The sequence below is a fragment of the Neofelis nebulosa genome, chromosome 16 (assembly GCF_028018385.1).
Source record: "Neofelis nebulosa isolate mNeoNeb1 chromosome 16, mNeoNeb1.pri, whole genome shotgun sequence".
NCBI classification, from domain to species: Eukaryota; Metazoa; Chordata; class Mammalia; order Carnivora; family Felidae; genus Neofelis; species Neofelis nebulosa.
In genome coordinates, this window is record NC_080797.1 from 13274864 (window position 1) to 13293737 (window position 18874).

The window sequence follows — 18874 nt, forward strand, 5'->3', positions numbered from 1 at the left end:
GTCTTATAAGTGTTATTTAGTGTTGCTAGAGTAGTCCTTAAAGTAAATTTTCCATATCTGGTGTGTAGATGGTAAAATGTTTAGAGTTTTTACATGTCTGAAAATGTCTTCATTTTGTACTTAGGCTCAACTGACAGTTTGGCTGGGTATAGAATTCTACATACAAAATAATTTCCCTTAGAATTTTGAAGGATTGCCTCATTATCTTCTGGTGTCCTCTGGTTTTGATAAGAAATCTTATGACAGTCTGACTCTTTAAAGGTATCTTTTCTGAAAGTTTTTAAGATTTTTGTCTTTACGTTTTGAGTTTGAAATTTATAATGCTGGGTCAAGGTATCATTGCTTTTCATTCACCCTCTGCTTTTATACTGAATGATTAGCTTTACATTCTTAGCTTTAATTGTAATATATTGGGCTTCCTTTAGCTTCACTTTAAAGTTTTTGTGTAAGACTTGAAAATAGCATGTCTGCATACACTGCTGGGTTGGAAGAGGAGGTCCAGATGATGAGGCTGAAGCTGGAGGACAGGCCGCTGAAGGTTTTAGGAGTGTGTCCTTCTTTAAATAGTGGGCCTCAGCTTTGGTTACATGTGAGAAGCACCTGCGGAGTTTTGGGAGCCCTGATGCCTGAGTCCTACCCTAAGATCTTCTCAAGTGATTGGTTTGGGTGCAGCCTCTGCACTGGGATTGTGGACACTTGTGGACACTTCCTGAGAGAGGCTGGGGTGCATCCACAGTTGAGAATTAACCTCAGGAGTAGTGTGGCGCCAGCCCCTCTCCCTCATGGGCGGTCCTCAGGGAACCTTGCAGCTCTCCTCATATTTCAGGGGTGGGCAGGGTGAAAGTTTGGGATCCCTCTGGATCCCCTCCTGTAGGGCCAGAGAAGTGTTGGCTCTGTTACTAGTTCTGTTCAGACTGGCATGTGACTTTCCTTTCAGGGTGGACAGGTAGTCAGGGTGCAGGGTAGGGTTTGTGTTTCAGCGTGGCAAGGTGTGAGCAGGAGAGGTGTGAGTGGGAGGGACGTCCACTCTTCCCGGATGCTTCTTGCCCTCAAAGCCCCTTCCTGTCCTATTTCCTCTCTCTGCTCAGTCTGCCAGTTTTGGTGGTCAGGAGGCTGCCCTGGTCTCCCCTGGTCTCACTCCTGACCCTCACGTGTGTGTCCCTGGCATGACCTCACAGAGCTCTCCTGGTCTTCTGGGGCAGGTGTGCTGATCCTTGCTGGACTTGCTGGTTTACTCCCAAGTTCACAGAGGGGCCCTGAACCCAAGCTGTCTCCCCCGGAGCTCGCAGGGTCCACCCTCGAACAGAGCTAACCTCTCTGAACACTGGCTGTCTGCAAAACAGTGTGCTGCTTCAACACATAGCCTCCAAATCCCCTTGCCTTCCCCTTCTGCAGCGTCCTGCCTGCACTGTGTCTTTGTCTTTGTGTTTCCGGGCCAAGGAGAGGGTGGATGTTCACAGAGGTGAGTTAAGAGGTTGAGTTCACAGAATGAAACAGATACTTCTCTCCCAAAAAGTGCCCCTGACCCTGCACCACATCCCTCACAAACAGCATCCCATACCCTACTTTGGAGAGCAGGAAAGTGTAAACACTTTAGAAAAAATTTAAAACCACAAATGGTCATTAAAATTGGTCACTTAAAAGAAAACTTTTTCTCCTGCTATTTTATAAAGTTCATATGGAAAGACCAGTCTTTGGCACTGCCTCTAGGTGGCCCTGCCTTCTGGGGCAGAAGACTGGGCAGGAGGCAGCCAGGTGCCCCCCCCCCGCCCCTTCACCTCTCTGTGCCTCAGTTTCCTTTGCAGGCAGCAGGTGCCTGTCCCATTGTTGAGAAGACATAGGTGCTAGAGGAGTGTCAGGACCTGCCCCATTCTTTTTTTTTTTGCTCTTTTCAGTTTATTACATGAAGGAGTTACACTAGTCCAAGTTAAAAGCAGACCCCAAATGGTTACATTATACAAGCTGTGAGGTTTTTAAACTTGTGACAAGGGACAGAAGGGAACTTCTCATTGCAAGGAAATCCTCACTTCAGCTTCAGTGAGCCAAAAGCACTTAAACCCATGAACCTTCAGCTGGTCGTCCTTAGCCAGTCCAGTCTCTACAAGGAGCTGGCATATGTTCTTACACTGGTCACCCTGTAGCTGAATTACTTCTCCATGTTCTGGATGCTCAATTACAGTACCACTGCAGGTAAATTTCTTCTTAAACACCTTCGCTAGTTTCTTTTTATCATAATCATCAGCACTCCCTTGGGAAGTAGGAAGGGCCTTCCTGCCATTTCTCTGTTGAATTCTTACACGGATATAATCCTCGTGCCAGCAGGAAGCAGATCATCACCCTTACTTGCATCAGCAGAGGGGTCGAAAGAGTGGAGGTTCTGGATAGCGGACATAAAATACGATTCCCTTTCCTCGGTGGAAAGGGCCTGTAGAAGGCGGCAGCGGGAGAAGGTGGGCAGTGGGGACGGAGTGTCGGGAAGCGAGGGGGCTCAAGGGGGAGGCTGCTGAGTTCTCAGTGGGGCTCAGTGACTGGAGCCAGGACCTGCCCCATTCTTGTCATCCTGATCCTCCCCATGATCTCATGCCTCCAGAAGACGTTCTGGTTTTTTCCCCAAATGATTTCTTACTCGCATTGTCTTTAGTTTGTTTGAGATAGAAAACTTTAAAAAATCAGTTACTGTAGAACATCTGTTTCAACTTGCATCTGAAATGTGTGTAAACGAATTGTGGATTTTGAAACTAGTCTGAACATCCTTTCCAAATCGTCTTTTACTAAGATGTTTTGTATCTTCCATAGTTGATAAAATAAGTTGAAGGCATTTTGGTGGCTGGTGTGATTGCTTCTCTGACCTCCATCTTAGAAACAAGTTTTGTTTTTCATAAAATATTTCCACAGATTAGATATAACTTGAGTCGTGTCACATTTGTATGTATTTTGTCAATTAAGAAAAATCAGTTGTAATAGTGTGAAGAAGTGGAGGCAATCTGCTGTCACTTTGGAGACGGGCAAGGCAGAGTCATGGGGGCCGTAACACACGAGTGTGGGATGGAGTTAATTTGATTAGATCTGAAAGGGCAGATTTTCCTATAATGGTATTTTCTTAAGCAGGAAAAGTTACATTGACTATTGGAGAGCATAAATCCAAAGTGTTTCTTTTTTCAGGAGTGCTGAGTTATTTAAATTGGATTAAGATTCACTTATTATTTCATATCATAACAGAGCAAAACATTTCTTAACAATGCGGTCACTTACTCAAATGAAAGTACAGCACAGTTCTGCCCTCCCCAAGAGTGAGGACACCAATCCCGCCAGGGCTGCGTTTTTTTCCTGCTGTGACCATGACAACCAGCTGCGTCCCTTTGTGACAGCCCCTCAGACAGCAGGCCCTGGCACAAACATTTGACATTCTTCAAGGCAGTAATATTAAAGCAAATTCCTTGTCTTTGCCAAACATAGGACTCATTGTGAGGAACTTCCAGCTTCCTTAGTGAGACATTTTCCTCCATTATCCAAATTCTGGGGTTTGATTTGTACCCCTTCTGAAACCTGACTCTACTGAGCAGCTTTTTTTTTTTTTTTTTTTTTTAAAACGTTTATTTATTTTTGAGACAGAGAGAGACAGAGCATGAACGGGGGAGGGACAGAGAGACAGGGAGACACAGAATCCAAAGCAGGCTCCAGGCTCTGAGCCATCAGCCCAGAGCCCGACGCGGGGCTCGAACTCACGGACCGCGAGATCGTGACCTGAGTTGAAGTCGGCCGCTTAACCGACTGAGCCACCCAGGCGCCCCCTGAGCAGCTTTTTAAACAGAACTCCTGCTAGTTTAAATGTGACTGTGGGCCGTCTCTTCCCATTTTCCTCTTCTTCATACGGCTCTTGGGTTTCGACCGCGTGAGGCCTTTCCCTGGGTTTGCTGTGCTTGACGGTGATGATGGCGCTTTCTGCAGCTGCCGATGCGGCTGCCAGGGGCCCCCCTTGTGCCCTTCTTCTCTGCTTATTACACCTGTGGCTCTTTGAGATCTGGGACCGGTCTGCCAACCGGTTGGCGTTGGCTAAGCTCTAGGATTCATGCTAAGATTGAGCTGCCACCTTGCGTGGAAACAGCCTGCACCAGGGCACCGGTGCAGGGAGACTTCCTGGAGCTCGAATTTGCTCAAACCCCCAACTGAGCAGCTGCCTTCTCCCCCCCTCCTTGGAGAGGTGCTGTCCTCAGCACAGAAAACCCAGAGCTCTAATGTGGCCTGAGGCAAGTGCGCTGCTGTGTCCCTGGTGCCAAGGAACCTGGTCACGTCGCCTGAGCCTGATTATTTGAAGGGATTTATTGTTTTACCTCCGCACATATCTGTTTCACTTCGTGTGACTTTCCTCCGTGGCACCAAATCTGTAACCGGATGGTTAACTCGACTCAGGTGTTGGCAGCCTCTTTTCTGTGGAGCGTGTATCTGTGCCCCTGAGGCCCCTTCGGCCCCTCTAAATCCTCCCATAACGTGCCCTGCCCTCCGTCCGGACTCAGCTGTCTCAGCTCAATTTGCTGACGCTCCTTACTGGCCAGGCCTGCCTTCCCACCTGCTGCGGACAGCCCGGTGCTCCCCACACCGTGGCAGGCTGTGGCTTCTGCTCTTTCTCCTGGCGCTACCCCAGCATGGCTCAGTGGGCACGCAGCCACTTTTTCCAACCCAGTTGTAAGTCGTAATCACTTTGAAGCCAAAGACTTTTTAAAACATCTATTAAAACATAATATCCGGGACAGCTGCGGGGCTCAGTCGGTTCAGCATCTGTCTTCAGCTCAGGTTATGATCTCACAGTTCGTGGGTTCACATCAAGCTCTGTGACAGCGTGGAGCCTGCCTGGGATTCTCTCTCTCTGTCCCTACCCACCCCTCCTCAAAAATAAAATAAACACTATAAAAAAAAAAAAAAAAAAGAGGGGGCACCTGAGTGGCTCAGTTTAGCGTCCGACTTTAGCTCAGGTCATGATCTTATGGTCTGTGACTTCGAGCCCCACGTGGGGCTCTGTGCTGACAGCTCAGAGCCTGGAGCCTGTTTCAGCTTCTGTGCCTCCCTCTCTCTCTCTGTCACTCCCCTGCTCATGCTCTGTCTCTCTCTCTCTCTCTCTCTCTCTCTCAAAAAACAAGCTTAAAAAAAAACAAAACAAAACATAACACCCGTAAGAAAAGTGCACTTATCATAATTGTCCAGTTCAGTTAATTTTCACAAACTGCCAGCACCATGTCACTGGCACCTGGAGGAGGAGCCAACATCACCCACCCTGAGAGACCCCCATCTCCCTTCTGGTCCTGCCCTCTTCCCAAGGTGACCTCCCGATTCTGGATGAATTTGCCATCCTCGTGTGCTGTGTGAACATCACCCGCGTGCATGGGCAGCCCAGGGATGTCCGTTCTCAGCGTGGTGTGCTCTCAGCTTTTCCGTTCTACGTCAGGGATCTGAGGACAGTCACACCTTGTGAACATGGGGTCTGCACCTAGCAGGGAAGCCCCTAGGTGTGTGCATGTGCAGACATAGTAAACGCTGGCAGTGACTGGAACCATCACTGAGAGATACATTCAGCTAAGTACTGATAAAGCATCCCGTTCGGCGAGTGCTTAACAGCCAATCACACGCATGTCACTGCTTCGCACCTACACAGACATTTCCATTCAGTGACTTTTTGATTTTTTGGAAATCTTCCCCAGGGTTAGCTTCGTTATACTCTGAATGGTTGCTGAATTTGTTTTCCTCCAGGGAGCAGTCCCTCCTTAACACACTGGGTCTGGGTGGGCTCTTTGCGTCCCAATGTAACACTGACTGTGTCTCCATCCCTAAAGATGGGACACAGTTTTCCCTTCCCTTCCCTCTCACTCTGTCTAAAGACAATTGGATTTTACCTGCTGGGGTACCATGTTTTGAGCTTCCTAGTAGTATGTGTTACTCTAAGTTCAGGAAAGAAAATACCATCAGAAATTGAATTATAAAAGACCTTTTCTTTTTCTTTTTTAAAACAGTCGGATATTCTAAAAATCAAGCAATAGCACAGAGCTCGGGGTCTTACCTTTGCTTTTTGGATTCGGTAAGTAACTCTTTTGTTTTACTTAAAATGTGTATATATGTAGTGGTTGAATAATTAAATGACCTTATATTTTAGTGTGGTTCTTGAAAATCATTATTCTACTATATAATGATCAGACTTAAAAGTTAAGGTTCATGGGCTCTTGCTGTTAAATTGCAAGAGCACATAATGAGTTAATTAATTTTTGATAAATAGGATGGCATAAAAATACAGAATTACACAGCAGAGAATCACATAAATAAAACTGAAGATAAACTGGGACAATGTGGATAAACACTTAAAGGATGAACAACCTTAGGGAGACAGAGGTCACACAAGTTATAAGGAGGAAAAGTTCATCAGGAAGGACGGGAGCAGTCAGACTGCAGCTGAACTCTCACAACCTTTTTATCACTTGTGACCAAGGAAACACAAGTGACATTTGTGAGATACGAGCTTTAAAAACCAAGTTAACAGGGTTTTCTGAGGTGCATATATTCAGTATTTACAAAGTGTGAATTGGGGGCGTCGGCAGCATAATTTTGCATTTTGTATCAAGAACTTAAAAAATGCTCATGCCCTCCACTCCTAGATTTCACTTGTAGGGATCTCAGAAATTCTGAAAATGATTTGTGTGGAGTCTGTACATGGGCATTACTACGTTAAAAAGCATTTTCAGTAACATGACAAATGATTACAATAGGTGAAGAAGCATCACTGAACAGTGTGTATTTCAACCATGGATTTTCTCTTTAATTAGCTTATTTTTTATAATTTTTTTTTTTTTTTTTTTTTTTTTTTTTTGAGAGAGAGAGAGAGCATACATGTAAGCAGGGGAGGGGCAGAGAAGGAGAGAAAATCCCGAGCAGGCTCCAGACTGTTAGCGCAGAACCTGATGCGGGGCTCGATCCCACAAACGGTGAGATCATGACCTGAGCAGAGATCACAAGTCGGACGCTCAACTGACTGAGCCACCCAGACGCCCCTCTCTTTAATTACCTGAAAACACACCTTTAGAATGTCTGTCTGCATGCAGTCTCCCCTTGGGCCCCTCTGGGTCTCAGGACGCAGGGTACCCACCTCCTCTGGGCATTCCTTAGGGGGTTGTGTTGAGCAAGGTCAGCTGTGTGTGGGAATTTCTGCTCGTGCTGAATTAATACACCTACAAACCTACTTTTCTTCTCATACTGGCTCAACCTTTCCCTTCATTACCAGGAACACGGGGTGGGAGTGGGGTGGGGGGAGATTTGGGGAGAAGTTTGCCTGACAGACAGCCCTGCTCTCGAAGACAAGCCCCAGGGCTGTGGTTCCTTTTTCTTAGACTTAAACTCCCTTTCATTCCATCATCTCCTTCCAGACCGTGCCCTGGGACCTGTTTTCACTCTCAGATGGTCTGTCCAACATTTTCCTAAACAAAGACAGTTTCCACTAAAGACAGTCACACCCACCATGGTCCACAGTGTGCTTCTTATGGCCTTTGGGTGAAGGGAGGTGGTGATTTTCTTGTTCTCCTTTAGGGCTGCTCTTTGTGAAATACTGGACAGTGACAATGTGTTCTCTCGAATGGCCATGGATGCGTTGCTGTGTATGTGTTCCAGAATCACTGGCAGGATTCTGGAAGCTCTCTCGGTGTGCAGGCTCCACATGGACAAGGCCAGCAGGACTCGGGAGAAGGAGAGAGGAGGGCTGAAGATGCCCTCTCCTCTCTGATATCCTGTGCAGCTTTCTCTCTGTTCACTGGAGAGTAGGAAAGAAAACGTAGGAAGGCCAAGTTGGACAAGGTGGAGCCCGATTTAGAACAGTGAGGACTGCAGACCAGGGAGGCACTGAATAAACTTGCTGATGGAAGTCAGCATAGCCACCACTGAGCTGGCAGAGAACCAGGTCCCTGAAAGTGCCCTTCCGCAGTGGGCAGGGAGAGGAAGAGCAGGTTGGACGCCTGGCCCCATCACTCCCAGAAACTGTAGGCAGGGAGGCAGGTGAGGGCTCAGAGCCACAAGGTCCCTGCTTCCAGGAGCAGGAAGCCCCCAGATTGGGCATCACAATGTCTCCGTTCTGGGCGTGGGCTTCTGAGAAGATGGTGATGCTGAAGTCTCACCAAGAAGACTTGCCCTGACTCCAGAGATTTGACTTGTTCTCAGGGTTTAGTTGGAAGAAATCAGGGCAGTAAATTTCGGTGAGCTTTGTGGTGGAATTTGCTGACCACTTTGCTGTCCTAGCCAAGGGCCTGGAGGCACAGAAGGGCCCCACAGTTCCTGGCTGAGGGTGGAGTAAGATTAGCAAACAAAAAGTCTGGCTTTTAAAGAAGGTAGCCTTAGGCACATATTGTGCATCAGGCCTGGGGCTTGAGTCCCTGGCCCCTGGAGGTCAGCGGTCTGTGGAAAAAAGGGCTTGTAACAGGGTTTCATCAGGGGGACCCTGCGCTTCCTCCCCAGGGGTACCCCTCCACTTTCCGCCACCGCAGAGAACCTGTCTGCGCCTGCTTCCCAGGGGACCCCGGCAGTGGTTAGCCACCAGGGAACAATCTGTCCTGGATAGCCACAGCCCCCAGCAGGGGCTGCAGGCCCGAGGGGATGGCTCAGGGGATGCTCTGTCTTCCAGGAGGTGTGTTGGTATCCTTAGTAAAGGACAGAGACAGGCCGTGCGCCTGTGCTGCCCTCCGGTGTGGCGATGTGCCTTTGCTGCCCCTGGCGCCTTTTCTCTGCGCACCTTGGTTTTATTTGTTTAGTTTCTGATCTTGTTGGGTTTGCTTCATTTCTAATGCTCATTACATTTCAGCCTTTCTTTTCACTTTCTCATGTAACGTTTAAGACGATTCATTTTCTTGTGGTGACCGTGGTGGGTGCCCCTCAGTCCTGAATAGCATGGTACACTTTTTAGCTTCCGTTGTGATTTCTTCTCCTTTTTAAGTGTAGACCTCAGGATTTCAGGAGCAGAGAGCTGAGTCAGTCACGAGCCTTGTTCAGGACACGCTCTCACCATGTGTCGTGCGTGTGTGGTCTGGTCACTGTCTTGACTGTGTCGCCTAGAGCTAGAGCCAGCTCGCGCTCTGACCCTACCCCTGCGGAGCTCTGGTATTTATACCAATCTGGAAAAGTTCGTTAAAAATTTCAGTTGTTTTTATGCGAGGAGTATCAGGCCGTGTGTGTTATTTTAAAACTTAACATTGTTAAGATACATCCATACTGTTGTTGCCAATCTTTATAGTTCATTCAGGTTTTAAAAAGTGAGGTAAATTTATATACTGTGAAATGCAGGATTTCAATGTGAAAATTGTGTATAAGGTGAACAATTTGGTGAGTTTTGACAACTGTGTACCCCTAACACCCCAGTCAAAATACAGAATGTTTCCGCCACCCAGAATGTGGGCCAGAGAGCACTGCGTGGGGCTCGAATCTGCAGGAAGAATCACACAGCATGCCCCCTTGTGTGTAGCTTTTCGCTCACCATAACGGTTCTCCGTGGCATTTTGTATGTCGGCAGCTTATCTTTTTATTATCTGTTGTGTGGACGTGCCACAATTCGTTTTTATGCTGTACTGTTTACTGACATTTGGGCAGTTTCCTGTCTGGGTTATTTTAGCGAAAGCACCGTGAACATTCGCATCCAAGCCTTTTTGTGGACTGCATCTCCACCGCGCCTGGGAACATACCAAGGGGTGGAGTTGACAAGTCATAGGGTGACACTTGCTTCGCCTTCAGAGAACCTGCCGAGCACAGAGGCTGCCCTGCGCCCGCGTGGCGGCTCTCCACCTTGCGGTGCCGCGGACGCTGTCGGCCTCAGTGCCAACTATTCAGCAGACGTGCCGTGCGTCTCGTGGCCGCTGTACTTAGCGCTTTCCTGCTGTCGATGATGTCAAGCACCTCTTCTTGGGTTTATTGGCCGTTCATTTCTTTTGTGAAATGTCTCCAAATCTCTTGCCTTTTTTTTTTTTTTAATGGGCCATTCATCTTGTTACTAGTTACGAAAGTTCTATATTTTGGATGCAAGTCCTTTGTCAGATTCCTGTACTGTAAATATTTTCTCCCCACTGTCACTTGCCTTCATATTTAATGGTGTCTTTTGACAAGCAGAACTTCTAAATTTTATTGAACTTCAGTTTAGAGATTTTTTTCTTTTATACTTATTTTTTTTCTAAGAAATCTCTGCTTGCCCCAGAGGAGAAACTATTGTCATATTTTTTTCTAGTAGCTTATGGTTTTTACTTTTATATTCAGATCATTGTCTATCTCACACCAATTTCTGTGTGCAGCAGGACTCAAGGCTAGTTGGTGTTTATGTGGGGACTAGGTCACAGCACGCTTCGTAGAAGACACTGCCTTTTCTCCGTGGAGTTGCCCCAGTGCTCCTGCCGAAAGGCAGTCGGCACACCAGTGCGGGTTCATTTCAGTCCCTGTCCCGTCCTGTTTATGTGCAGCCCGCACAGCACTGCACACACCGATGGAGCACATGTGCCCATCCCCTCCCCTCCCCCCCTCCCCCCCCTCCCCCCACAGCACAGACCGTGCTGTGTCTGGTCATTTGGCGAAGGTGGCATCTGGACAGTGGGAGCTCTGGCAGGCCCTCATGAGCTCTCTCATGGATTGCCTCTTTAGCCAGCCTTTCCTGTGGGCACGCCAGGGTCTGTGGGGGAGCGGGTCCTTGGTCGGGAGAAGGTGGTTGTGGTCTGCAGTGAAGGCAGGGAGCTGAGTGGAACTTGACCACAGGTGGTACATAAAAATGAAATGCTTTAGCACAAAGAGGGCTTCTAAGACCCCTTTGCTGGGTTGCATTTTGGCTCGTTGGCCACTGGGACACAGTCTGGTGGCAGCTCCCAGGCTGCTGCTCAGATGGTAGTTCATTCATTCATGTGCCAGGGGACAAGGGGTACAGCAGTCAACGAATCAGACCAGAGCGGAAGCCAACGTCTCCACTGTGACATCAGGCCCTGTGGCCTTCTCGCCTCCTACTGCCTCCACGGACCCTTGCGCACTGTCTCATGCACAAGCCAGGCCCATGTCCCCTCCAGCTTCTCAGCGAGGCCCAGGAGGAGCTCCACCCCCTGCCTGCACACAGGATGCCCTGCTCACAGCACTCGCCACCTTGCAGGCGCCTGCCATGGACATGGTGTGCCTTGGCCTGGGCCCTCACGGTTCAGGACACTCTGTAGAAGGGGCTTGTGTGCCCTGTGAGCTTGAGGGGCACTGTTTCCACGTACTTAGGTCTTTGTGTCTTTCCTACAGGTTTGTGAAGTTTGTGCTGTGTTGGCGTTTTCTTTGAAGCAGTTGTAGAGAGATGTTGCAGTCTTGCTTTCTGCATTCACTTGCTCGTCAGTATAAACAAATGTGATTATTTTTGTGTGTTGATCCTGCAGAACTCCCTTTTAGCTCTAGGTTTGGGGCTACATTCCTGAGGATTTCCTAGGTAGACAGTCGTGCCATCTGCAAATAAGAACAGTTTTATTTCTTCCTCTCCTGTCTCTGTGCCCCTCATCTCCGCTCTTGCCTCACTGCACCGAATAGACCCTGTGCTGCGCTGGGTGACAGCAGCGCCCTTGGCTTTCCAGGATCCTGCGCGGAACCCTCTGAGCACTGCGGGCCACGTGCTGGCTGAGAGCTTTCCGCGTGAATAGGTGTTGGGGTCTGCCTCATGTTTTTTCTGGGTCAGTTGCAATTTGTTGGTTTTTAAAATATGTGTGTTACTGAAGATGTGTAAGATTTTTTTCCATAGTTTTAGAATTTGGAATTTTTCTGATTTGGAAATTTTCTGATCTGATTTTCTGATCGTTCCTGGAATTTGGTGAGCTCTTTCAAAGCACAGCCTCAAGGTTTTTTTCAAATAGATAAATTTTCCTGTATTAGCTTCTGGTTTCCTCTTTTTCTATCTTGTTTTTCCCTTTTGGGTCTCTTGTGCTCGAATGTTGGGTCTTACAGTCTGCTCATCCCCTTGGGATTTCTATTTCCTTCTAATTTTGCATCTTACAGTTTGACCTTCCAGCTGTGAGCCATGACCACCCACTCCATCCTCGCCGTGGCTTTTAGGAGTGGGATCTTTTGCTTCCAGGTCCCGTGCCTGGCGTGCCCTGTTTTGTCTGCTCCCCCAGCAGCTCCAGGGGCAGCCGCTTCTCTCTGCTTCCCAGGCCCTCTGAGATGGGTTCATGGCTTTTTTGTTTGTTTGTTGCTTTCTGCCCCCTGGGAGGCTGGGCCGAACTGTCCCAGGGCCGAGGCGTCAGGTGTGTAGTCCTGGGGCCCAGCCCTTCCGTTCACACACAGGTGGCCTCTGCTGGGCCCCAAGGCAGGCCTGTGATCCAGGTGTCCTTGGTTTCTGGTCCCTTCTCTCCCAGCCTCCCCCTTTCCTCAGTCCTCCTGACAGATCAGGGGATCTTCCTGGTGCACTTGTGGCGAGCTCCTGGAGCATGGAGTTGGGCCTGGGGACCACTGGCTGCTCTCTCCTCGAGACCCTGCATGACCGTGGCCTTTTGCTGCTCTCTGGGCGGCCAGCGTGTTCAGTGGAGGTGTTGGTGGTGCTGGCGGGGACAAGTGGCACGACACAGACCTTGGGCCTGCTCCCTTTAGCATGCTGGAATCTGCTTCCCTCACTGTGGGAGCTCTTAGGTCATGCTATGGTCGTCAGAGGGCAACCCGGGGCCTTGGCCACCTCACCCAGAGTGGGGATCCACATTGAGGACGAGAGGCTTCCGTCAGGCCTGGCTCTGGCCTTCCATCAACACAGTTAGATCCTCCGGAGTGGTCTCATTCATGGGGGTCATTCCCTGGACTGTCCCCACCCCTTCCTTCCATTCCTTCCACACAGGTAGCCCCACCTGTACCCACTGAGCAGATGTTTGTACCAAGCAAGTCTGTCGTCCCGTGAAACCTGTCTGTCTCAGAGATGTGAGGAAGGTGGCTGTGGGGGCTCCTGTGCCCATGCCCATGACACGTCTCGGGCCTCCTGCATGATCCAGCCTTTCTCTGTGGTCCTGTTGCTGTTCAGAAAACTGCACGCCTCCTCCAGCAGGGCTGTGTGCCTAAGTTAGAAGCGGGGACGGTGGCTGTTACTGAGTTGGCCACGGCAGGATTGGTGTGCAGAGTAGTCCCTCCAAAATACAGTGCCACGTGCTTAAGGGGATCTTTGATTCGGTCTTTTCTGAGTGAGTTTCCCAAGAAAGAGAACAGAAGTGTTTGGACACCCACCTTGGTGCTGTCATAGTGCCCAGAGGGCACAGGGCTGTGTGGACAGAGCGTGGCCCTCACTGGAGTGCCCGCAGGCCACCTGCCCAGGGCCCCCACGAAGGCCTCAGCATACGGAGACTACGTGGGCCTCGGAGCCTCTTTCCCTACAAGCTGGAGGGCTGCTTTGCCTCCTGGACACATCGGAGCCCTCATATCCTGGGCAGTCTTGGACCCTCAAGTTGTTGGCTCTGTGCTTACCGTCTTTCACCTTTGAGTCCAAATGGGCGTGTGGAACCCAACAGGGCCCTGTGTCAGGTGGCCCCAGCATCTCCAGGGTTTGACGCGCACAGTCAGGCTTTTGTCTGGCAGAGCGGGAGGTCCTGTGACTCATTTGTGAATGCCAGAAAGTGATTTGAACCACTTTTGCCGTGAAGCATTTTGTCCAAACTGCTAGGAAGTAGCAATGCTGACTGATTCAGAGGCTCGCGGTTCATGTTTCTGTTTCCCTCTAGTTCTGTCCCGGGCGTTTGGGGAGGGTGGAAGGTTGAGGCAGACAGAAGGGGGCTGAGTGCCTACAGGGCTGGGACTGGAGACCTGGCTCTGCTCGGAGACTTTGGAGAGCAAGGCATTTGAGCACAGGTGTGGCTGTCACTGAGAGGCCGCTGGGTGGTGGTGTTTGCTCTATTTAGAGTGGCCCACCAGCCAGTAACTTGTTAGACACGCCTGTTGCCAGCAGGTCAGAAGGTTTGTTTTTTCTCCTCTCTGCATCATGTGCCCACCGATTTTTATGTCTCACTTACGGGGTCATTCAGAAAAGAGTATTGTTGTCCGCTCCGTAGAATGTGCTGCGACTTTAGAAAACAGGCAACGTCACGGGCTCAGGTCTGCGACAAGCAGAGCCAGCTGGGTGCCAGGCCTGCAGATGCTTGCTTTTCCGACTGAGCGTCAGCTAGAGATTTCGGCTCCACAGGCGAGCGGGGGTGGGCGGGGTGGTGAGCTACTCCTGCCCGAAGGAAGCAGGAGAAAGCAGGAGAGAGAGGTGCGGGGCCTCCGGACTGGCGCCTCACGGCCTCTGAGTCATCTCTGGTCTCACCGATACTGGCATGCAGGGTTTCGTGTGAATAGGTTCAGAACTGAGGTGAGCTTCAGCAGTTTGCAAGCCAAAGTCCTTTTGCCATTTTATAAAGTCATCCCTTTCATTCTGTCTTAAACAATGTGTCTGGTAAATACACACTCCCCTCCATTCAAATAAACAATTGGCAGAAAACTCAAAGTTCTGTTTAAAGGTTGTTTTACGGACTTTATCAACTAATGGGAGTGTGTTGATGCCTGTGTGGTACTCGGCCTCTGGGGGTATTTGCTAGGACCTGGCTTGCAGCCCCCGTTGTGCTGCCAGGGCAGGGGCAGCGCTGGGGGCCGGTCAGGGTGGCCACCTCCCGCCCCCGCCCGCCTCTCCTTCTCCAGACACACCAAAGCCTCTCCTTTCTGGGCTTCCTCTCCTCCTCTTTCCTGAGAAATAAATTATGGGCTCTGTTTTAGACCCGAGACCGGGAGGGCGTTAGCTGGGTCAGGAGCTGGGCCACGTGATCTTAGCAGTGACTCTTCCCCAAAAGGCTCGCCTGGATCCTCTGAGAAGCGGACAGTGTCTGTCTCCTGGTTTGATGGGCAGCTGCAAATCAGTGCTGCTCTGGGGGGCGGGGTGCCCACTTGTGCTCTTGGAAGGAAGAGAGATTCCTTCTCGGCACTCATGAAAGGCCTCCCTGGAACAGACAACAGTTGAGGAAAGGGCCGTGTGAGCCCAGAAGTCTCCGCACGTGTCCGCTCACACTGTTCACGGGAGCCACACTCACTGCGCACGTGTCCGCTCACACTGCCACACGGGAGCTGCATGCAGCTGTTTGTGTGCTGGTTGACGGGCTCCAGCTCTCGCTGAGCGCCACTAACCATGATTTCTTACAGAGACTCAGGCCCCGGACAGCAGTGAGCCTTTGAGCTATTTTCTGTTTGTGTAGCGTGTTTTCGTTGTGAGGCTTAGGAAAGGGGGAGGACCCGGGTGTTTGCCCAGCTGCTCCCTCGAGCGCCGGTCCTGAAACCCCGCCGGCCAGGGGGAGAGCTTGCTGCAAACATGGGTTGGGACCGCTGCGAACGAAAAGACCCCAGGCCCCGCAGGCAGACTCTGTCTGCCCTCACAGGTTTCCAGACACTTCCTTCCGCAGCCAGCCAGCCCCAGTGGCCTCCACCCGAGAAGGAGAAGGTGGCGCACCTCCTGTCCCACTCCAGTGGCAGTGACTTCTCCACTCCCTGCCCTCTCTGTCCCTCTGTGCCACGTACCCCTGCTGGTTCCTACAGTCACGCTGGCCTGGCAGACAAGAGGGGCCGCTGTGACGGAGCTGGCAGGGGTGCACGCGGGGACTCTGCCCTGGAGACCTGCTGGCTCGGGAACCAGCGGGCAGGGGGTGCAAGGCAAGGGGCCTCTGCTCTCAGCTGCGTGAGCCCTGGGCAGTCCCCCATCCTGCCCCTGCAGCCTGGATTCCCCTGTGCTCCTCCTCCCTCCCACTGAGTCTCTTGCTCATCGGAGGAATTATTTTCTTCTCTCTCAGTTAAAGGGGTTTCCTTTCTCAGAGGAGCAGGGAGCCAGGGCTGGGGCACTGGCCACACAGTCCAGGTTCTGTCAGTGGAGGGGCCACACAATTTGAACATGTGTGTATTCAGTGAATCTGCATGTGTGACCCTAAATGTCTTTTGTGTGTGCTTCTGCTACAATTACGGCTATAGAAAAGTTGTGTATGCACACGGGTGGGGGCTGGAAACTCAGAGCAGTAAAATCCGTGCACTGGGGAGATGGTGGTTCTCCGGAACATTTCTGGTGTCGCCGTGGCACCTGTGCAATAAACCCAGAACTATGATGATGATTTTAGAAAGCACCATGGAGTGAACTCAGCTTAAACTTTCTTCCTAAATAGTGGGTGTGATTGATTAGAGACATATTTAAAATCAACCTGACTGGGTTATTCCTTCTATATAATAAAATACACCCATTTAAAGTGCACATTCAGTGGGTCTGACAAACGTCTGCACCGTGTGAGGACCGCCTCAGTCCAGGCTACCATTTCCTTGTGCTGCTTCACACTCGTGCCCGGCCCCTGGAAGCAGCTACCAACGGGATTTCTTTAGATTAGTCATGTAACTATGGAGTCATCTGTTCTTTCCACCCCTGAGGGTTTTTTCCTGTTCTAGAACCTCATAGAAATGGAATCATACAGAATGTGCTCTTGTGGTTGGCCGTTTTTGCTCAGCATACGCTGAAATTCGTCTGTGTTGTTGCTGACATCAGCGAGTCAGGCTTTTTTGCTGCCAAGCTGCATGTTCCAGGGTGCACCTCCTATAGGTGCCCGTCGGGGGACAGTGTTTGCCTACCTTGAGTACAGACACCATGGAAGTTTGTGCGGGTCTTACCGTGGACACGTACGTCGTTTCTCCTGATCAACGTTTAGGGACAGAGCTGGTGGGTGATGTAAACACACACGTTTGCCTTTGTGAGAAACTTTAGAACTATTTTCCAGAAGGATGAACCATTTTACAGTCCCGGCGATTTAAGAGAGCTCCAGTTGTCCCGAGTTCTTACCAACACTTAGAGTTGTCTGTCTTTGTGATTTGAGCCCTGTGGCATGCCTGTGGGACTGTCTCCTTGTAGGTTTAGATTGCATCTTCCTGGTGACTAAATGTGCTTGCTGTGTCTTCATTTGGGTGCTGACTGATCACACATGTCTCTTCCTGTGTGAAGTGTCTTCCAAGTCTTTTGACTTTTTTATTAAGTCGTTTGTCTTGGTCTTGAGTTTTAAGATACAGATTCTTTCTCCCAGTACATAGCTTGCCTTTGTTTTCATTTCTTAAAAGTGTTTTAATGAAGAGAAGTTGTTCATTGTGATTAAGTCCATTTCATCAGTTTTTCCCATCAAGATTTGTGTTTGTGTGTCCCTTCTAAGAAAATAAGAAACCTTTATCTACACCAAGACTGTCTCCCTGTTTTTTCCTAGAGGTTTTATTATTTTGTCTTTTACACGTAAGTGTGTTACCTGTTTTGGGTTAATCTCAGTGTGTTGTGAAGGAGGGATTGCGGTGACAGTCTCCCTCCCCTAACCCAGTCCCAGCACCTGGGCTTGGCAACTCTGTTGAAGGCCGAGTGGCAGACACAGCACGGGTCCCGTGTCTCTGTGCTCATGTTCTCCTTCATGCTGCCTTCGTTCATGTGGCATAGTCATGCTGAAAAAAATCAGGTATGGTTAAATCTTCCAGCTGTGTTCTTCCTTTTCAAAGTTGTTTGTTTGTTTGTTTTTAGGTCTTTTGAATGTCTGCAAACGTTTAGAATCTGCTGTCAAGTCTGCTTGGACTTTTATTGGAATTGCATTGAATTTGTAGATCCATTTTGGGGTCTTACTGATCCTGAATGTTCTAATCCATAAACATGGTACATCTCTCCATTTATTTAGGCCTTCTTACAGTTTTCAGAAATGTTTTATAGTTTTCAGGTTACAGGTCTTTTATCTTAACAAAATACATCACTAAGTATTTTATGGCTTTTGGTACTATCAGAAATTAGTATGAAAAGTGAATCCCCCAGTTTTATTGCTGTAATGTGCTAAATTACCTTATTAGTTATAGTACGTTTTTTGTTTGTTTGTTTTTTAATTAAGAATTCACTGTGAAGTGACGAACAGACTTTTACGTGTTTCTGTCTGACTGTGAGCCTTTATCCCCTGTTCTTGGCTCGGTGTAATGGCTAGGACTCTGGGGCAGAGTCCTACAGAAGTGGTTCTGCTCAAAACTCTTGTGTTTGTGTCATCACTTACACTACGAAGAAAAACGCATGCAGAGAAGAGCACCAGATGTAAATGTACAGCTCAGCGAGTTTCATACAGCAGGTATTTGTGTAGCCACGCTGGAAGCCCCTTCTTGCTTCTACCTGATTACCTTCCTTATTCCCCCCAAAGTTAAATACTCTCCTGTTTTCTGAGGTGATAGTCCTGCCTTTTTCTGAACTTTTATAAGTGGTGTCATTTATAGTTTTTTGGATCCAGCTTATCTCACTCTATAGCTTGCCTTTTCGCTCTCTGAAAGCTACCTAGTGATGAATAGAGTTCTTAATTTTAAGGCAGGTCAATGTAGTAATCTTTTCCTTTACAGTCAGTCCTTCATGCCTTCTTCTTGAGGTATTTTTTTTCCTACTTTTAGGCGCTGAAGTTATTCTCCTAGTTCCAGATGCGTTATTTCTTTTTTGCCTTTTATATTCTGATCTAAACTTCACTTGGAATTGCTCTTGTTCATTTTTATTGAAGTTCAACACATACATAGTTCAGGGCGCAGGTCGTAAGTATGCAGCTCGCTGAGTTATAGGAAACTGTGCCGTCCTGCGTAGTCATCTGCAGGTGCAGGGCTGGAGCATTGCCAAGGTCCCACACGCCCTCTTGCTCCTTGTCAGAAATCCCATCCTCTTCTCCACACCTTTTGACCTTTATGTAATTCCTTATGTCGTCTTTTGTGTCTGGCTTATCTTGCCCAACATTACATTTTGGAGATTAATGCTGGTTTTTGTGTAGCAGCATTTCACTACCTTTCATTGCTGTGTGATAGTACAATGTATGGCGAGGCCACCTCCACCCTTCTGCTAGCTGGACAT

General features: G+C 49.1%; 1 protein-coding gene across 13 annotated transcripts in view; it reads left to right on the top strand.

The window, feature by feature from the left end:
• B3GNTL1 (UDP-GlcNAc:betaGal beta-1,3-N-acetylglucosaminyltransferase like 1) overlaps nucleotides 1–18874 on the top strand; it is a 94049-nt gene that overhangs the window by 10823 nt on the left and 64352 nt on the right. For all 13 annotated transcript variants that reach the window (XR_009254832.1, XR_009254833.1, XR_009254834.1 and 10 more), the window contains exon 4: nucleotides 6003–6067. Coding sequence is in view for 6 of the 13 variants with exons in the window: in XM_058703385.1 (XP_058559368.1) it covers nucleotides 6003–6067 (65 nt within the window). In the remaining 7 variants the exon portion in view is untranslated. The remainder of the gene's footprint in view (nucleotides 1–6002; nucleotides 6068–18874) is intronic.